Genomic DNA, 20,086 nt, shown 5'->3' on the forward strand with positions numbered 1-20,086 from the left:
CATCACCCAAAGTATCCAAAGGGTGTCAATGGGCCGTGTATCGAGGAGCCCAGCCTGGGGTATCCATATTGGTGTAAACATATATATATATATATATATATATATTGGATGCACGTGCACCCATACAAGACTTTTTTGAAAACTTTAAAATAAATAGTGGGACCCTTTAAAACTTATAAAATTTAAAAATAAATAATAAATAATATCGATATACACCAATACCCACTTGAGAATATCGGACAGATTAATATTTTAATCCTTAGGACAGATTAATTAAAAATCTTGGCTCCGCCCCTGTTTATCCTCCCTCAATGTGAAAATGGATGGAAAAAGAATTAACAAATGAAAAATAATAAGAAAAGAGAAAAAAAAAAAAAAAAAAGGCACTTCAAATTTATACAAGTTTTGTTTAGAAACAGAAAATCGATCATCAAAGAAACCCAAGAACCCTGCTTACAAGGGAAAGGGCCGTTCTTCAGGGACTAATCAAAGAAAAAGGGACGATCAAGGATCAAGGTATGACAGGCCACCAATCCACATCTACATGCAAAAGAACAGAATGCTTGTACCTTCTATCCATTTCATTAGGTTTAGAAACTAAATGATGAATTTATTTTGTTTTATAGAAAAAATATTTTTATAGTAAATGTACCGATGTTTCTTTTTTTTCTTGGTGAAAGTACCGATGTCTTACAGCTTCAGCTCACTGGTCTGACACTAGATAGACCCAGATTAATCCTCTCCAGCTCAATCTGAATGTAGCTTTTACCACAATCAAATCCAAATAATTAGACAAGCCACCCTCAAATATGGGGTGGTGGAATTCATGTAATTAAACCGGTTCTGTCATAAGAACTTCCATCTGATGACATCTTTAAAATCAAATAATCCTCACTAGCAATTATGATTTATGAATTATCTAATAAAACATGAACAAATTCATGGTAGTTCAACACAATAACTTAATATTGCATCAAACAAGAACAAAACTCACGAAAACAAAATTGCCATGCCACTTGAATGATCGATTGCCTGTACTTGAAACAAATTCAAACCCCCTTTGTTTCAGAAGGATAATGGGGAGATTCTTCTATCTGATCGGTAGAATTGGATAACAGATTAAGTTCTTGTTCTTGATGCCAAGTCAATTCTGAAAGGATACTGTAAATCTTTGAAATCACTTAAAGCAGCCTCCAACATGGTTCAATCATGATTTGCCATTGGAGAAGTTCATGCTTGCTATTAGGATGAGGACAGGAGCATAATGGAAGTCACTATCAACAAATAAGCCTTCAATCGCGCCTAATCCCTAAAAGTTTGGCAGTGAGCTCCCATGCAACAATTGCAGCAGCATTTGCAGGAAATGCTCTTACTAATGTGGGACCAATGCCAGTGTAGCATCCTTTAATTCCCTTCATCCTGTATATCTACAGAAACAGTTCTGATAAGAATGTGCCATAAGGTGGTTTGAACATCCAGGATTCCAGAGGAGGGGGGGGGGGGGGGAAGAACTACATATTACCGAGCTCAGTATGCGAAATGGATTTCTACTAGAAGTTGAATCGGGTGCAGTCTGAATAACAGTCTTTGCCACATCGAAGGGTAGAACCACGGACCAGTACTGTCAAGAAGACCAAATATTGTCAAATCCAGTCTCATATGATTCTTATATGCATTAAGTTGTCAAGTACTTACTGCAACACCACCAAGCCCACCAGTGATTGTACCAATCCCTGCATCAATCAATATATTTGGCAGATGGCTATTGACAGATGAAGCAGAATTCACTTGCATGTACATGTAGTAACGTGTATATTCATAAGTGCTGAAGAAGATCACATTTCCAACAGATTCTCTCAATAAAGTTGCAGTACCTCCACGAAATATACCCTTAAGCTGAGAATATAGCTGACAATAAGTACCAATCACATCATTCTCCATTTTTCGAAGTAAACAGAGATATTATCTTACCCCCTCACTCTTTATTGTTTTAACAGCACAATCAAGAGGACTACTATATTTGTCACATTTACCAACCAGCGAATCAGTCCCTTGAACTTGCATCCTACACTGGAAGATCTCAGTGTCACATGCAGAGATATGGCCAACAAACAATTGAAATACAGGAGGGTAGCAATTCACCTACTTTTACCAGCTCTGATGAACATAGTACTAAGCTGATTATAGCTCCGCCATAAGCTGCTGAAGGAATGATAAACTGAAGTTGTGGCTTACTGCTATTCAGTTCTCCCTTCACAAACAAGACATAGTACAAGTGTTTAATTAACCAGGGAATTAACTTTTGTAAGTAAAAATATCGGCAACATCATTAATGAGGTTATAACCTGCAACAACTTGTTTCGGTGTTGAAAAAAATCATTGAACAGCATATTCAATCACTCTATGACAGAGAAAAACCTGAAGTGATTTTTTGGTTTGGGAATAAATGCCAAAAAGAATTGAACTTTCAACTGCCACTCCAATAAAAGAAGAAGTTGCACCTCGATATAGTCCTCTAACCTGTAAAATAACATAACCACACTTCATTATTTAGAATCAAAATTATGGAAAAGGTTTAGGTTTCTCAACTATATTACAAATTCACAGATACATGTACTGTTTAGACCATCTGACCTGAAAAGAACCACTAGATGCAGATGCACTAATAGCAAACACCCCCCACCCCACCCCACCCAAAAAAAAGAAAAAGAAAAAGAAAAGAAATAGATGCAGAGATATCAAATCAATGCAGTACAGCTTGTTTAAAATGAGATGGAACCCCCTTCTTAACAACAACACTGGTATTTTTTCTTTAATGAATATCATGGTAAATGTTTACAAAACTCTAATATGCTATTAGCTTTCAACCAAAAATAATAATAATACTATGCTATTAGCTAAACTTAGGAAGACAGTATTACGTATTACCTTTTCTAACCATGTTTACCAAATGAGTTATCAAATTTATTTGTACTATTAATAGTACTTTTTTATAAGAAAAGAAAAAAAAAGTTTATTAAAGAAAAAAAAAAAAGGAAAACTGAGTACAACCAAGAAGGTGCTAAGATAGCATCAAAAACAAGCATACTCAACTAAACAACAAGGGCAGCAAAGCCACCAAAGAGCACAGCAAGAAACCCTTCTATAAGCAACTCAGATCACTGATCAAAATAAAAGCAATTCAGGTCGCCCCAGAGACAACACCAACCAACAAACGCAAACAAGCATACTCAACTAAACAACAAGAAGGGCAGAAAGGCCACCAGATAGCACAGCAAGAAACCCTTCTAAACAGCACAGCACTATTAATATTATGACCACAGGAAATATGTAAAAAATATCAATTCCTAACCTAGGTAAGGATACTAACTGAGCTCTTAATTCTTTTCTTAATTCCAAAAGTCATTTTGGAAGAATCACCTACTACCTAATCAATATGGTTCGTTCCTGTATGGGATTAGGCACTCATTCCCAGGTACTGGTATCATTGCTCAGTGATCGCATTTTGTCATGCTGGAAAAGATGGTATAGAAGCTTCCTCTTTCCCAGTAGGGTAGTTTAATCCTTCAAGTTAATGCCATAAGCAGCAAAAAGAACAGACTATCCTTTCAGTTCCTATCCATCCTTCAGTTTTCAGAGGGTTTGGGAGGGAAAAGGACTATTTGTTTATTTTGTAGCATAGGAAAAGCCTGGGTGATGCAAAAACAGAAGCAAGGAATGAAACCATGGAAGAAACTTAGAAACCAAGATTTTTTATATTCTTTTTTTTCTTTTTGATAAATGAGAATAGTTTTATTAATTCAAAAAATAGTAGTACATTCAGCCTAGGAAGAGGCACAAGGTGTTACCTCCCCCTAGGACTGAGTCATAAACACTAAACAAACACAAGCCTGAAACAAAGTTACAAAGTGGCCCAAAACAGATTTCCCCTTGACACCCATTGCTTGGCCAAAGAATCAGCCATTGCATTTGTTGATCTGCTGACCCACTGAAACCTGACTGACATATTCCTTGTCAGCCATTTAACTTTCTTTAACAGATCCCTGTAGCCCCAACAAGCTGTCTCTGGACTTGTCAACCAGCCCACTACTACCTTGGAATCCCCTTCTACTATCAAATTATTCACTCCAAGTTGACTGGCCATCTGTATACCTTGTACCACTGCTAGTATCTCGGTCCTTACAGAATCACCAACACCCACTGGTCCTGAAAACAAAGACAACATGTTACTATCTTTGTCTCTCAGAATCCCTCCTATTCCAGATGGCCCTGGGTTACCTTGGCAGCTACCATCAAAATTCAGTTTCACCACTCCATCCGGTGGGGATTCCCATTCAACTTGTGATTTGTTCTTTGTGGAGACTGTAGAAGCCACTGCTGCCCAGTTTCTCCTCAAGTCATCAAACGAGTAATCTGCCAACAAGTGTGAAGATTTTAGCCACGAGACTGTCGTGGTCATTATGCATTCCTTAATTTCAGCAAGACTTCTTTCCTTTTCTTGAAATATTCTAGCATTTCTCTCCTCCCATAAAGTCCACAAGGTAGCGGCTCTGATACATTTCCACATTAACTTCCCTCTTTTTGTCAATCTCCCAAAGGCAGCCGGAATAAACAGCAGCTTTACTTCGGAGGGAAAGTTCCACCTGCACCCAAATAGTGCAACAACCCAGTTCCAAATATTGGCAGCAAAAGAGCACGATATCAGTAAATGGTTACAGTCCTCACCCTTCACTTTACACAAGAAGCACCAATTTGGGGACAAACACAAGTAAGGTTTCTTCTTTTGCAAGTTTTCCACCGTATTGATCTTACCCAAGTAGGCCACCCAACAGAACACTGCTATTTTAGGAGGAATTGACCTTGACAAGACCTCTTTAATAGGGAAAACCTGAAAGGAGGGATTGGAGCAGAGGGCTTTAAAGAAAGAAGCACAAGTAAAGGAGCCAACCGAGGTTAGAGACCAAACCCTTTTATCCAGGTTAGGGGGGTCCAGGCACACTGAATCTAGAAGCAACAAGAGCTCTGAAACACAAAGAAGTTCGTCATCCCTTAACCCTCTTCAAAACCCAAAATTCCAGTTTAAATCCAAAGGGTGAACCAAGGGAGGGGGGGGGTGGAAGAAACCATGAAATTTGTTTCTTTTTAAAGAGGGAGATGGAATAGAGAGAAGGAAAGTGGTCTTTTAGGGGTTGAGTGCTCACCCAAATATCTTCCCAAAAAAGAATGGAGTTTCCAGAACAAGCATCATACCTTACAAATTTGGGAGAATGCCATAAATAGCCTTCCGAGGTGTTGTGAGCGAAGCCCTTCAGGATACCTCCGCGTCCCAACCTGATTCAAAACAGCCATGGATACTCTTCACTACTTCATGCCACAACCTCTCCCTCTCCAAGGGCCACCTCCAAAGCCACTTACCTAAGAGATCTTCATTCTTACTCACCACATTCCCTAAGCCCAGGCCTCCATTTTTACTTCTACTCACCACCTCTCACCTGATCAAGTGATCTTTTTTTTCTTCCCTAGGTTCCCATAAGAAGTCTATCATCAGTTTTTCCAACCTCTTTGCCTCCCTTTTAGGAATTCTAAATACTGACAGGAAGTATAAAGGCAAGTTGGCTAGAGTTGCTTTAATCAAAGTAACTCCACCCCCTAGGGAAATATAGTTTCTCTTCCAAGTTGTCAATCTTTTTTCGAACTTTTCCACCATTGGGTTCCAGAACCTACTTTCCTTTGGATTTGCGCCTAAGGGAAGTCCTAGGTAGGATAGAAGCCACTGAGACCATGTGCAATCTAACAAAGCTGCTATAAACTCCATCTCCTCTCTACTCAAATTTATTCCCACAATACAACCTTTCTCAAAATTTATCTTCAAATTTGAGGCCCTCTCAAAGTGAATTATCAAATCCTTCAAATTTCTTACCTCCATCAGATCACAACCTTCACAAAAGATTATTATGTCATCTACAAATTGAAGATGAGTTACTGAAACTCCATCTCTACCTATTCTCCACCCTCTTAAGGATCCGGCCCTATCCGCTTCTGAGAGAAGCAGTGGTAATTTCCTAATTTTTTGGATTTTAGTATTTTTGAGTTTGCTTTCTGATTTGTTGGTCTGTCAGGAATAAAATTAAGTTCCAATGTTGTAGAAATTTACTATTCTTAGTAAAAAACAAATTACTATTTGTCATAATTTCTGTAAGTACTATTTATAGTGAAATCATGACAATATTGTAGAAATTTACTATTCTTAGTAAAAAACAAATTACTATTTGTCATAATCTCTGTAAGTACTATTTATATTGAAATCATGACTTACTGTTTTTAGTAATATCTGGTTTCTTATATTAAGTTAGCCTTAGTAGCATTAGTAGAGTTATAAAGGTGTCTTAGTTTTCTGCTTTTCTATGATATACACTTCTGTCAGGTATAAAATTTATGATCTCTTATTATCCATTATACTATTATTTGTTTTTGGAAACCAATATATTAAAACACAATAAGTGACTCTCTCAAACAAAAATTTATACCACATAACAATATACAATAATACAAAATGCACTTTAAAAAACCTTCCAGAGTCATAAGACCAAGATTGAATAGAGAGAAGTATATGTGAATGGCATGTTCAATAATGGGGGCTACAGCATGGTACAATGGTAAAATCTCAGGCTGACAAACATGAGAACATGGGGTCAAATCCGAGAGCAGACACTTTGCACAAATATTGCTGGATGCTAAGTTATTATCCACTCCACCCCTCCCAAGACCAATAGATAGCCGGGACTAGCATTGGTAATATCCTTTGTATATTTGCATATGAAATTTGTATGGAATCTTTATTCTGAATTGTTTGTATGCACCTTGTATAGGGTAATTAATATAGTGACCTCGTGCATTTTATTCTAAAATAGGTAAATTTATTGAGATGATACAAAATATTCAAACTCAGCTCTTAACAACAGATTCATTTGTGTGTCTAGAATTGTAATTTTCTTCTACTTCTGTGAGATCATTTATATAATGAGACGCCAAAGTTCCATGACTCCATCAAAATGTTTCATTGAGGTAATAGATGCAAAAATCAATGATTCAGCACTTCGTTGTACAAAATATGTTTATGCCATGCATAATTGACATTTTAAATAACTAGGAAAATTACTTAATGCTCATATTGTCTTTTAATTTTAAGATTTAGTTTTGATATTTTAGGGGAAAAGCGAGCAAGATTCAATGTGAAAAGAGTAAATCCATTAGTTGGTTCATACCTTACCTATTATTAATCTTCTAAATTTAAAACGCATGCATAAAGAAGATATGAACTAATTTGCATCCCATAATGAACTAAAATAACTGCAAGAATCATACCCCTTCATTCTTCAGAATCCTAGTTGTACAATGCAATGCACTCCTATACTTCACTCCATGTGCTTCCGTATTGTGCTTTTGAAGTTTCACCTGGCACATATCATATGATTCAAGATCCACACAGGGTACCACAATAAGTACAAAACATTCAAGAGAAATTCAGAGGCACAGCACAGATTGATACACCTGACATGTGATATGAAAAACTTTAGTGGTGGTATTATTATCAGAAATGCCTGAGACTTGTTGGTGTGCACTTGCTTGAGGTATAATGCAACATGAGGCATTCAACTTAGTAACATGCCCTAATAATTGTAAACAGAATATCACACAACTCTTGCATTTCACAGTTGTTGATGCATATGTAATGAATGCTGTAATTAGCTTAGCATTTTATCTCACCTTAGCAAAGCATTTACAACCTGAGGTTGAAATAACTGATGCAACATGAGACTTGTTGGTGTGCACTTGCTTGAGGTATAATGCAATATGAGGCATTCAACTTAGTAACATGCCCTAATAATTGTAAACAGAATATCACACAACTCTTGCATTTCACAGTTGTTGATGCATATGTAACGAATGCTCTAATTAGCATTTTATCTCACCTTAGGAAAGCCTTTACAACCTGAGGTTGAAATAACTGATGCAAAAAGGTAAAGTACGACAGAAGAGAAAAGGGTTTTTACCTAAAAGGATATTTTATTTAGTGGATGGCAGCAACCAAGAGGAGGCTACTCTATTCATGGGACCAGAACCATCAATAAAGGTCACCATTTTCTTCTTTTCTTCTTAAAATGATAGGATATAGTCCATATTCTTGTATTCTTATGTAACACTATTGAAACAGTCTCTTTGAATTCCAATCTTATAATGAGTGAGTTAGTTACTTGTGTTTGCCCTATTTTAAGTTCACAAACCTGCCTCGGCCTTCAATTGAGATGCCAAAGTATATTGCGAGATCTTCAGTCCAATAACTACATTACATGGAGACTTAAAATTAAACTGAGGGGATTGATTTATGCTTCTATATTTAATTTCATTTTTTCAACAATTATTCTGTTATTGATATAAAACATAAATAGGGCCATTACCCAATGATGGTCCCAGTCTCCCAATTATTCAGGGTCTTAGGAGGGTATAGACTGGATAAGAACCTAATCACTGGCATTACTTGCACAAAGTGGCTGCTCTCAGGCTCAATCCTGCTGTCTCAAACTTGTCAGCCCTTGCACCAAGTAATGCCCCCTCATATAAAAAATAAATATATTAAGTACACCTGAAAGTTCAAAATCCTTTTTTTCATGCTCAGAGCTAACCACCTGGTACACCCTACACCTCAGGTTCTGACACTTGTATCCATATCCACGTAGCCTGTGGACAACGGATTCAGTCCTCACAAAATTGTTCTCACACCGTTCTCACAGCCATTTTCATCCGTGCATTGGGAGCATCTCCATACTTGTATCTTTTTATTGATGGAGAGATGTTCCCAATGCACGACCGGAAAGGACTGTGAGAACGGTGTGAGCACAATTTTGTGAGCACCAAATCCGATTTCAGGTCTGTACTCAATTTAAACTAGCTCCTAATTCCTAGCTGCATTCACCCAAATCTCAGGATTTAAATATTAGATGATAAAAACTTTTAATAAAATATACTTCCAAGAGAATGAATTCAAATAGTCAAAGCACCTGTCAGTCCTGTCTACTCATCCACCAAAGTGGATCAAGTCTCTTCTATCTTTCATAGTTTATAATCGTTGGCAGCTCTTTTGATCACTTCACAATCACATGGTTGCTAGAAATTCTTTATATAGATAACTTTGAATTTAAGAATATCTCCATCGTTTTAATAGCCCTTATTTTACTTCTTATAAGTTTAAATCTCTGCACAAGTATCTTATTTTCCCTGATTATATCTGTCCATGTGAAGGACGATTACCATAATTGACTGGTCGTAATCAAGCATACATTTCCAAACATATTCAAGCCTTTCGACCTTTTTACATTCAAACAAATAACACTTGAAGCCAAGATCAATATTTTACAGATCACACAAAGCCCAACAGCTTCCCTCATTGCGAAATAAGAGACAAGAAAAACAAGCTAAACAGGAAAAACAATTAGTTCCGGAAATGGATATAAATCCACAGAACAATCCCACAAAATGAAGACATTTCAATCTGCCGATTTACGAAGTTAATTATCCAAATTAGTCTATCTATCCTACCGAAAAGGGTAAGAAAAAGGGAATTTGCAAACAATCAGAGCTTTAAGAACACGAGTATGAAGCAGTTAAATATAGCAGCATGGAAAGTTGGGAACAGAAAGGAAATAAAAGAACAGACCTTGACGGTGTCGAAGGGATGACCAATGATAACAGTAGCTACTCCGGCAGCCATACCTGCTACATAGTCCTTGTACGTAGAGATATGATCACCCATTCCTTTGCCTCTCTCTCTCTCTCTCTCGAACTACAGACTACTGGCCACCCTCGCCCCCGTCAACGGTGGCATTCCACCACACACTCGGGTCTCTTCTCACGGAAGCCCCCTACCCAGACTGAAAGTTTCACCAAAAAGGAAAAGAACAATGCTTGCAGTGTATGCGTGATATTGGGGAATAATATCTTAGCTATATTCAGTTCAGCCTATGTATTCTATTGCAGTTAACAACCGCTCTCAGGTCGGGTTGCCGGAGCCGGACTTCTCTCAAAGTAGCCGTCTCCGGTCTCCCCACCTGCTATTTGAAACAGTTCCGATTTTTATTCTCTTTCAGTTTCAGTGCCCTTTTCATGATTGGGGCTATGCCTTGTCATTCTAGGGCCCAACCCAAGTAGATTACCCATTTCGACACAAGTTGGGCATTTGGACTTTCAATCATGTATCTTTGCTTCTCTCTTTCTCAGGTCATCAGGTGTCATTATTTATCAAACAATCAATCAAAGTGAGAATGACCAATCAGGCGAGATCAGAGTTTTATAGCCCCAAAGTACAGGATAAATGCATCCTAGGATGTGATTTACAAGGGAGAGGGCCAGTAATAGGAGTGGGCTGGAATTCAGAATTCTGATCCGTACTTGTCCGAATAACAAATCAACATGGGAATGACTTCACGATGCATTTACCGTCCATCTCCTCCCACTCCACTTTGATTCTATCCATCGATACGAACTTGTCCCCTGATTAAAAACCTTTTAGGTTCAAGGCCATGTGGTGTGGTGCCTCGACCCCAATATATATATGATGTGGTGGACCATGTGTGGAGAAGTCCTTGGTTCAAGAGTTTTAACATTTAGGGGGTATTTTTGTAGGGTGGACGAAAAAATTGGTGGGTGTGGATTCACACCCCGTGGGAGGGACCAATCTACACCACATCATAGTCCTGAATTGTGGATAGATTGTGTGGACCAGAACAATTCATACCCACGGTGGCATTCTGTAAGTGTAGTGTGGATTGGTCCATACCATATTTTTTTATTCCATGTATCTCATATATATTTTATGGGAGATCTACACAATCGATCATAAATGTCTAACTTTTGCATTTTATATAATAAATAATTTGAAAAAAAAAAACACCAATATGTAAACAACAATTGCATTTTTTTAATAATTAAAAAATATTATTTAAAATATTAAAAATAAAAATTTATATATTTTAAATATTATTTTATTAATAAAAATATTTAAATAATATTTAAATAATTAAAAAATATTATTTAAAATATTAAAAATAAAAATTTATATATTTTAAATATTATTTTATTAATAAAAATATTTAAATAATATTTAAATGATGAAAAATAGTTGAGAAGGAGAACTACCAAACTTGTGCTTGAATTAACATTAAAAATTATTATTTTATTGATAATTGATGGTGCACGACCTAAATGCTCCTAATTGGATGGCAATTCAGACGTCGGACTACTTAGTTGGTCGGTCGAGCTGCAAAAAAACAAGATCAGAGAACCCGGTGTGGGCACTCTAACACTTAAGTTAGCGAGTGGAGTATGCCAGGTGAAGGATTCAATAAGTTAGAAGGCTAGTGAGCAAATAATCATGCATACCTTGTAGCGTTGGGGTTGAAGCCCTTATATAGGTGAGTTGTTGTAGGTCTTGCGTAATACCTCCAAGATCCCTCGCCCACGCTGCCAGGAGTCTATTCCGCACTCGAATGTGGACTTCGTGTGAGCTGATAAGGCTTATCAAGTCCATCTGATAAATTACTCAGAGGTGATGGTCTTGACGTGAGGGGTGATCCCAAAGAGGTCAGAGAGCCGGTTATCTTCTAGAAGTTGGCTATGTGTCACCTCGGAAGGTCGAGCCATCACAAGCTACTCAAAACCTCAATCTTGGCCAAGGTGCCCGAACTGACTTGGCATGCTGAAGTGGCAAGAATGTTGAATCATCATCCATGTCATCATGTCGGTCCACGTGTCCACACGCTAACAAGTCAAGCCAAATTACCCCTCATCAATAACATATTAAAAATATCAAAATTATTAAAAGATTAAATAAAATAAGAGTAACTGAACCTTATGAGGGCATATTTGGCCCTCCAGTAAAATTGTGACACGTGGCACCCCGTGACAACTAGGAAAACACCCAGCCAACAAACTTACGAAGTTGGTGACCCACCCGGGCACCTGTCTGGCCGGCTTGGCGCGACCTGCGCGCGGCCTAGCGCGCGGCCTACGCGACCTGGCCGACCTGGACCAGCCTAGCGCATGATCCGACCAAGGCGCCAGCTTGATGACCTGATCTAGACATTGACCCGCCGACTGACACAAGCGCCAGCTTGACGACCTGATCTAGACACTGTCCCGCCGACTGACACAGGCGCTGACCTGACGACCTGGCCTAAACACTGACCCGCCGACTGATGCAGACACCCCTCTGACAACCCGGCCCAGGCGCCGACCTGGCCGCCTGACACAAGCGCCAGCCTGACGACCTCGAGGAGTTCACCGTACCCCGGTTCTGACAGGATGCGATGAGTCTTACCGTTTGGAGGCTTTTCACCCACCTAACCCGCGAAGACTCCGGTATATAAAGACCTCACCCCCCAAAGGGGAAAGGGGGGAAAAGAAAGGGAAGTAACCCTGCTCTCTAGCTCTCTCATATTATCTTCAAAGCTCTCTACAATAAGAGTGCTAACTTAAGCATCGGAGAGCCCCCACCGGGAAAGTACCCCCGGGACCTCTAATTCGGTTCTCGCAGGTCCTTCAGCTCCCGCCGCCTACGAAGAGGAGGAAAAGATGCAATTCTCGAAAGTCCCTCAGCTCCCCCCACCTACAAGGAGGAGGAAGAGATGGAGTTCTCGGAGGTCCCTCAACTCCCGCCACCTACAAGGAGGAGGAAAAGATGGAGTTCTCGGAGGTCCCTTAGCTCCCGCCACCTACAAAGAGGAGGAAAAGATGGAGTTCTCATAGGTCTTTCAGCTCCCGCCACCTACAAAGAGGAGGAAAATATTAAGTTCTAGCAGGTTCCTCATCTCCCGCAGCCTACAAAGGAAAGAAGACCACCTCATGTTGAGGGCAGTCGGATTGCGCCGCACCAGGGAGCTCCAACATTCTCTAAGGCATCGACCGCCTAGTAGGTAGTTCGCCACCAGGCAATTCGCCCCCAGGCAGTTCGCCTCCAGGCAGTTCGCCACCGAGGCAGTTCGCCCCAAGGCAGTTCGCCCCCAAGTAGTTCGCCACCAGGCAATTCGCCCCCAGGCAGTTTGCCTCCAGGCAGTTCGCCCCCAGGTAGTTCGCCACCAAGGCAGTTCGCCCCCAGGCAGTTCGCCCCCAGACAGTTCGCCACCAAGGCAGTTCGCCCCCAGGCAGTTCGTCACCAGGGAGTTCGCCACCAGGCAGTTCACCCCCAGGCAGTTCACCACCAAGGCAGTTCGCCCCCAGGCAGTTCGCCCCCCAGGCAGTTCACCACCAAGGCAGTTCGCCCCCAGGCAGTTTGCCACCAGGGAGTTCGTCACCAGGCAGTCCGCCACCAAGGCAGTTCACCACTAGGCAGTTCGCCACCAAGCAGTTCTCCCCCAGGGAGTTCGCCACCAAGTAGCTTGTCACTAAGGCACGCCACCACCGGGTCGAATAACGAGGTACTTTGCCAAAAAATTTTACATCACAAAACATTGGTACGTGGCCGAAAACGGTTACATCAATTGGCGCCGTCTGTGGGAAACCGCTACAAAAAGCTAAGTTCTCATCCTACCAAAGCTAAGTTCTCATCTTGCCAAAACTAAGTCCTCACTTTTTAGAAATTGAAGCTATCGCTTTATAGTTTACATTTTTTATGAACTCAGAGACTATGCAGGGAGCTAACGGACTAAGTAGATCTACCAACCTTACTTTCAATTCAGATAATGCCACATCAGTCCTCTCTGCAAGGTCCCCCCTACAAAGATGAGCTCTTCGTGGCTTCCGCGGGAGTTGGCGGCCAACTGACTACATAGGCGCCCTTACTGGTCGAGCCTTCCAAGGCTCCCGTGTGAGCTGGCAACCTAAAGTTAGTGGTGTTGCCCCCGAAGGTCGAGCCCCTAGTAGCTTCTTGTAGGAGTAGGTGACCGGCATTACGAAGCTGATGCAGGCCAAGCCTACGGGCCACATTACTGCTTAAGACCCGGTTGCCTCTCCGGCACGGGCAAAAGTAAAAAAAGAGTAGACTACGAGTCACTCCCAAAAGCCTACGGGCTACATTACTGCTTAAGACCCGGTCGCCTCTCCAGCACGGGCAAAAGTCAAAGAAGAGTAGACTACGAGTCGCTCCCAAAAGCCTACGGGCCACATTACTGCTTAAGACCTGGTCGCCTCTCCGGCACGGGCAAAAGTCAAAATAAGAGAGTAGACTACGAGTCGCTCCCAAAAGCCTACGGGCTACATTGCTGCTCAAGACCCAGTCGCCTCTTCGGCACGGGCAAAGTCAAAAAAGAATAGACTACGAGTCACTCCCAAAGCCTACGGGCCATACTAGCAATTGGATCAGCACTTACTAGCTCATTGACTTACGGGCCAAAAGAAATCTACTCCCTTCGCTGAGTTACTATCAGCTCGGGAGTGGGGGGCTATTGATGAGGGCAGATTTGGCCCTCCAGTAAAATTGTGACACATGGCACCCCGTGACAACTAGGAAAACACCCAGCCAACAAACTTACGAAGTTGGTGACCCACCCGGGCACCTGTCTGGCCGGCCTGGCGCGACCTGCACGCGGCCTGACGCGCGCCTGCACGGCGTGCGCGAACTGCGCACGGCCTGCGCAACCTGGCCGACCTGGACCAGCCTAGCGCATGATCCGACCAAGGCGCCAGCTTGACGACTTGATCTAGACACTGACCCGCCGACTGACACAGGCGCCATCTTGACGACCTGATCTAGACACTGTCCCGCCGACTGACACAGGCGCCGACCTGACGACCTGGCCTAAACACTGACCTGCCGACTGATGCAGGCACCCCTCTGACAACCCGGCCCAAGCGCCGACCTGGCCGCCTGACACAAGTGCCAGCCTAACGACCTCGAGGAGTTCACCACCGTACCCCGGTTCTGACAGGATGCGACGAGTCTTACCGTTTGGAGGCTTTTCACCCACCTAACCCGCGAAGACTCCGGTATATAAAGACCTCACCCCCCAAAGGGGAAAGGGGGGGAAAAGAAAGGGAAGTAACCCTGCTCTCTAGCTCTCTCATATTATCTTCAAAGCTCTCTACAATAAGAGTGCTAACTTAAGCATCGGAGAGCCCCCACCGGGAAAGTACCCCCGGGACCTCTGATTCGGTTCTCGCAGGTCCTTCAGCTCCCGCCGCCTACGAAGAGGAGGAAAAGATGCAGTTCTCGGAAGTCCCTCAGCTCCCCCCACCTACAAGGAGGAGGAAGAGATGGAGTTCTCGGAGGTCCCTCAACTCCCACCACCTACAAGGAGGAGGAAAAGATGGAGTTCTCGGAGGTCCCTTAGCTCCCGCCACCTACAAAGAGGAGGAAAAGATGGAGTTCTCGCAGGTCTCTCAGCTCCCGCCACCTACAAAGAGGAGGAAAAGATGAAGTTCTCGCAGGTCCCTCATCTCCCGCAGCCTACAAAGGAAAGAAGACCACCTCGTGCTGAGGGCAGTCGGATTGCGCCGCACCAGGGAGCTCCAACATTCTCTAAGGCATCGACCGCCTAGTACGGAGTTCGCCACCAGGCAATTCGCCCCTAAGCAGTTCGCCTCCAGGCAGTTCGCCACCGAGGCAGTTCACCCCAAGGCAGTTCGCCCCAAGGCAGTTCGCCCCCAAGTAGTTCGCCACCAGGCAATTCGCCCCAAGGCAGTTCACCTCCAGGCAGTTCGCCACCAAGGCAGTTCGCCCCCATGTCACGGGGGTAATTCTACAGCGGAAGAAACCCGTGCGGCGTCCTGGCCAAGGCAGCCCAAGACAAGCCTTTGTGCGCTTAGAGGCTAGGGGTTGCTCGATGGGATGGCTCCACCAAAGTCAGTAGCACTGGATCATGACCTCAAGTCCAATGGCCGAGGCACTCTTCTGGCTCAGACCGGTCCATGGGAGTCACCGCTTACGTGCTAAAGGGGGACAACCATCATGGAAGGCGACCATGCGCCGATGAGGTGACTTGGCACCGATGTGTAGGGTCTCCTATATGCCGATGATGACAGGCACCTGTGTGCCATGATGATAGGCAACCGCTTGGGACGGAACCCACCCGTGCGCTAGGGGCAACGGGATAGCTCAATCAACTTGGGCAAGGGGCTGGCGAGGTGTAGGGACATGCTTGAGCCAGGCCCGCGTGCCAAGCCTCCCTTGAGTGTCGGCAGCGCAGTGCCGGTCCAACACTGTCCCCATGAGCTAGTGTGCGCCCATGAGGAACCCTGGTAGCCATGCTAGCCGTTAACCAGGGCCGCCCCGCAAGGGGATGATGGTCTAGGAGTGCCAAGGTTAGGCACCCAAGGAGGTCGACCACCCCTCCTCAAAGAGTACGTTAAGATTTCGGTGGTCTGCCTGAAGATGACATCAGTTCTCCCAAAAGCCTTACAGGCGAAAATGACGGGCATGTCCCTAACGTAAGCCTGCCAAGCGTAGGCAAGGCTAAGCCTGCTTTGAACCGTAACAGGCTCCCCCACTCAATCCATTGTCGTCCTCGACAATGGGTCTTCCTCGTGAATGGGCGTCTGTGTCCCGCGCCATCCACTTCCTTGCCAGTTCCAGGGCTTGTCTGGCTAGCCCGGGTCTTGCCTATATTGGTGTCTATTTATGGGGACGGAACCATTTCACCATGTCGCCCTACCTGGACTTCACCCCAGTGTCGAGGTTACTCAAACCGCGCAATGGCCATGCCGTTGAATTGTGAAAGAAGGGCCCTCGAAGAAATGTGTGTGGTGCTTCGCGGAGGTCCGCCCCATGCATCATCTTACCTCAAGGCTCAACCGTCTTCTTGGTAGCTTTTCAGTGATGCTACCGAACACGTTGATAGGTCTACTCCTCATGTTGGCGATGACCTGGGTACCCTTTCACCATGCTGCCCTGCAGACTTCACCTCGCCCTGCGCGGGTTACTCAAACCTAGCCATGGCTTATGCTCTCCTGGGCCCTCGAAACTACGCTTCGCCTCGCCGACTCGGGCTACATCTTCACTCCGAGGGGGCCCCACTGCTGTTGCCTCAATGAGACTTGACCGCTTCGAACGCGAGTGTGGCAACTTTTACCCATGAGTTGCCGAACATGCACTCGCCTTATGATAAGCTTCTGCTGCTGCAAGTGTTCAACCTGAAAGCTGAGCATGTCCACCTGATACTTTGCCGGTGTAGGGCCGCCATGCTCCAACGGCTAGCGTAACCACATTCCTAACAAGGCCCACGCGTCTGCCCCCGCATGAGGACAACCACCAATGCGTCTGCCCCTGCAAAGGAAGCTGTTTTAGGGTCATTGGAATGGGAACGCGAACATTGAATGGCCTCTTGATAGGCCTGATTAACAATCTGCTTGGGCAGTGTACCCACATTCCTATCAAGGCTCACGCGTCTGCCACCGCATGAGGACAACAACCAAAGCGTCTGCAACCGCTAGGGAAGCTGTTTTAGTGTCATTGGAATGGGGCCACAAACTATGAAATGGCCTCTTGCCAGGCCTGATCTGAATTATGCTCGATCCTGGGTGGAGGTGACTAGGGACCGCACCCCACAAAATGCTGCTTGTCGAAATGACCGCTTCAACTGGCTCTGGGCTAATCTGCTGAAAACCAACTGCGGCTGCAACTGGCCAACTTGCTCTAATACCAACTGTCACGGGGGTAATTCTACAGTGGAAGAAACCCGTGCGGCGTCCTGGCCAAGGCAGGCCAAGACAAGCCTTTGTGCGCTTAGAGGCTAGGAGTTGCCCGATGGGATGGCTCCACCAAAGTCAGTAGCACTGGATCATGACCTCAAGTCCAATGGCCGGGGCACTCTTCTGGCTCAGACCGGTCCATGGGAGGCGCCGCTTACGTGCTAAAGGGGGACAACCATCATGGAAGGCGACCATGCGCCGATGAGGTGACTTGGCACCGATGTGTAGGGTCTCCTGTATGCCGATGATGACAGTCACCTGTGTGCCATGATGATAGGCAACCGCTTGGGACGGAACCCACCCATGCGCTAGGGGCAACAGGATAGCTCAATCAGCTTGGGCAAGGGGCTGGCGAGGTGTAGGGACATGCTTGAGCCAGGCCTGCGTGCCAAGCCTCCCTTGAGTGTCGGCAGCGCAGTGCCGGTCCAACACTGTCCCCATGAGCTAGTGTGCGCCCATGAGGAACCCTGGTAGCCATGCTAGCCGTTAACCAGGGCCGCCCCGCAAGGGGATGATGGTCTAGGAGTGCCAAGGTTAGGCACCCAAGGAGGTCGACCACCCCTCCTCAAAGAGTACGTTAAGCTTTCGGTGGTCTGCCTGAAGATGACATCAGTTCTCCCAAAAGTCTTACAGGCGAAAATGACGGGCATGTCCCTAACGTAAGCCTGCCAAGCGTAGGCAAGGCTAAGCTTGCTTTGAACCGTAACACCCAGGCAGTTCACCCCCAGGCAGTTTGCCCCCAGACAGTTCGCCACCAAGGCAGTTCACCCCCAGGCAGTTCGTCACCAGGGAGTTCGTCACCAGGGAGTTCGCCACCAGGCAGTTCGCCCCCAGGCAGTTCGCCACCAAGGCAGTTCACCCCCAGGCAGTTCGCCACCAGGGACTTCGTCACCAGGCAGTCCGCCACCAAGGCAGTTCGCCACCAGGCAGTTCACCACCAAGCAGTTAGTTACCAAGCAGTTCTCCCCTAAGGAGTTCGCCACCAAGTAGCTCGTCACTAAGGCACGCCACCACCGGGTCGAATAACGAGGTACTTTGCCAAAAAATTTTACATCACAAAACATTGGTACGTGGCCGAAAACGGTTACATCAGGACCAATGTATGAAACCTCCCCACAAACTACCCACACCATAGTGTGGACCATCCACGAGAAAATACTATGGATGATAAATTGGGGTGTAGCCCATCCCTATCCACGCTATTTTGTGGACGATGATTGTTCACACATAGCAAAACACCATATCTTATCGTGGATGGGACCAAAAAATTAAAATAAAGGAACAAAAATCATTTTGGGAATGTTTTTAAAAGAAAGCAAAAGATCCTGAATTCCTTAGATCAAGTCAAGAGGTTGGGAATGATAGAGCCACCATTCACCTTGAATGTGCCCTCCAGAAACAAACCAGATTTCCTACCCACTCTCTACTCGCCATAAATCAGTATCTTTTCAAATTCTGGTTAATGGTATTTCCTTCTAGGGAGTTTGCTACCTCTAGAGGGATCAAATAAGGGGATCCTCTATCCCCATATGTTTGTGTTGAAGCTCTTAGTAGGAAGCTCGAAAAGGAATCTTTACTCTCATGTATTCCAATTGGATGCAAGGTGGCAAAAGACTGCCCGAAAATCCCAATATGGCTGCATTATTTATGTTGAGCCCACCATCCCTATTGAATTAAAAATTAAAGAAATCCTAAATGATTTTTCTTTGGCTTCTGGCCAGAAACCAAATTTCAATAAATCAATATTCCTGGCAGATTCCAAAAAATTTTAGCTAGGATTCTAAAGATCCCAACTCTTGTAGAATCCTCTTACTATTTGGGGGCCCCCACAATTAACGCAAGAGTCACAAAAGATACCTTTCGAAGAGTTAAAGAAATAGTATATAAGAGATTAGAAGGGTGGAATAAATTATCTTTCCCTTTCCCTTACCCTTTTAAATTCAGTAACTTCAAATATGTTGCAGTTTGGGATGCGGTTTTTCAAAATTCCCCATAACGCTTTAGAGGACATTGATTGTACCTACAGAAATTTTCTTTGGAACAACTCTGAAAATAAAACGTCCATTCACTTGATGAAATGGGATAGAGTCTGTCGCCCAAAGGGGTGAGGAGGATTAGGATTAAGAAACCTCAAATGGACTAATGAAGCAAACCTGGCGAAGCTTGGGCGGAAGATCCTAAGTGAGAAGGAAAATCTCTAGGTTACAGTGATGAGGGGTAAGTATTTAAAAGATGGAAATCTGTGGGAAGCCAAGGTGAAGAAAGGTATATCTTGGGCCTGTAGAGGTATCTTAAATGCTAGGGAACTATTGAGAAAGGGGTTAAGGTGGGAAGTGGGCAACGACAATTCTATAAAATTTTGGACGGATTGTTGGGTCAATGATACTCCCCTTTCGGTTAGTGTTGATGT

General features: G+C 44.0%; 1 protein-coding gene across 1 annotated transcript; it reads right to left on the bottom strand.

Annotated features, from left to right (window-relative positions):
* Positions 1 to 788: 788 nt before the first annotated feature.
* Positions 789 to 10,577, bottom strand: MBAC1 (Mitochondrial substrate carrier family protein). Its single transcript, XM_088965786.1, has 8 exons — positions 9,716 to 10,577; positions 7,366 to 7,455; positions 2,419 to 2,520; positions 2,147 to 2,251; positions 1,972 to 2,070; positions 1,696 to 1,896; positions 1,523 to 1,621; positions 789 to 1,427 (listed from the first exon to the last, which is right to left on the bottom strand). The coding sequence occupies exons 1-8, from the start codon at positions 9,809 to 9,811 to the stop codon at positions 1,293 to 1,295; spliced, it is 927 nt and encodes a 308-aa protein (XP_088821912.1). The 5' UTR covers positions 9,812 to 10,577; the 3' UTR covers positions 789 to 1,292.
* Positions 10,578 to 20,086: the final 9,509 nt, after the last annotated feature.

The sequence above is a fragment of the Nelumbo lutea genome, chromosome 1 (assembly GCF_056320005.1).
Source record: "Nelumbo lutea isolate HS-2025 chromosome 1, American lotus-T2T, whole genome shotgun sequence".
Taxonomy (NCBI): Eukaryota; Viridiplantae; Streptophyta; class Magnoliopsida; order Proteales; family Nelumbonaceae; genus Nelumbo; species Nelumbo lutea.

Excerpts from the sequence above, each read along its gene's own strand:
- MBAC1 (XM_088965786.1), bottom strand. The coding sequence starts at position 9,811 with ATGGGTGATCATATCTCTACGTACAAGGACTATGTAGCAGGTATGGCT. Across the intron at positions 2,071-2,146 it reads GTTCATCAGAGCTGGTAAAA|TGTAGGATGCAAGTTCAAGG; the intron begins GTAGGTGAATTG and ends GAGATCTTCCAG. Across the intron at positions 1,428-1,522 it reads CATTTCGCATACTGAGCTCG|ATATACAGGATGAAGGGAAT; the intron begins GTAATATGTAGT and ends CTGTTTCTGTAG.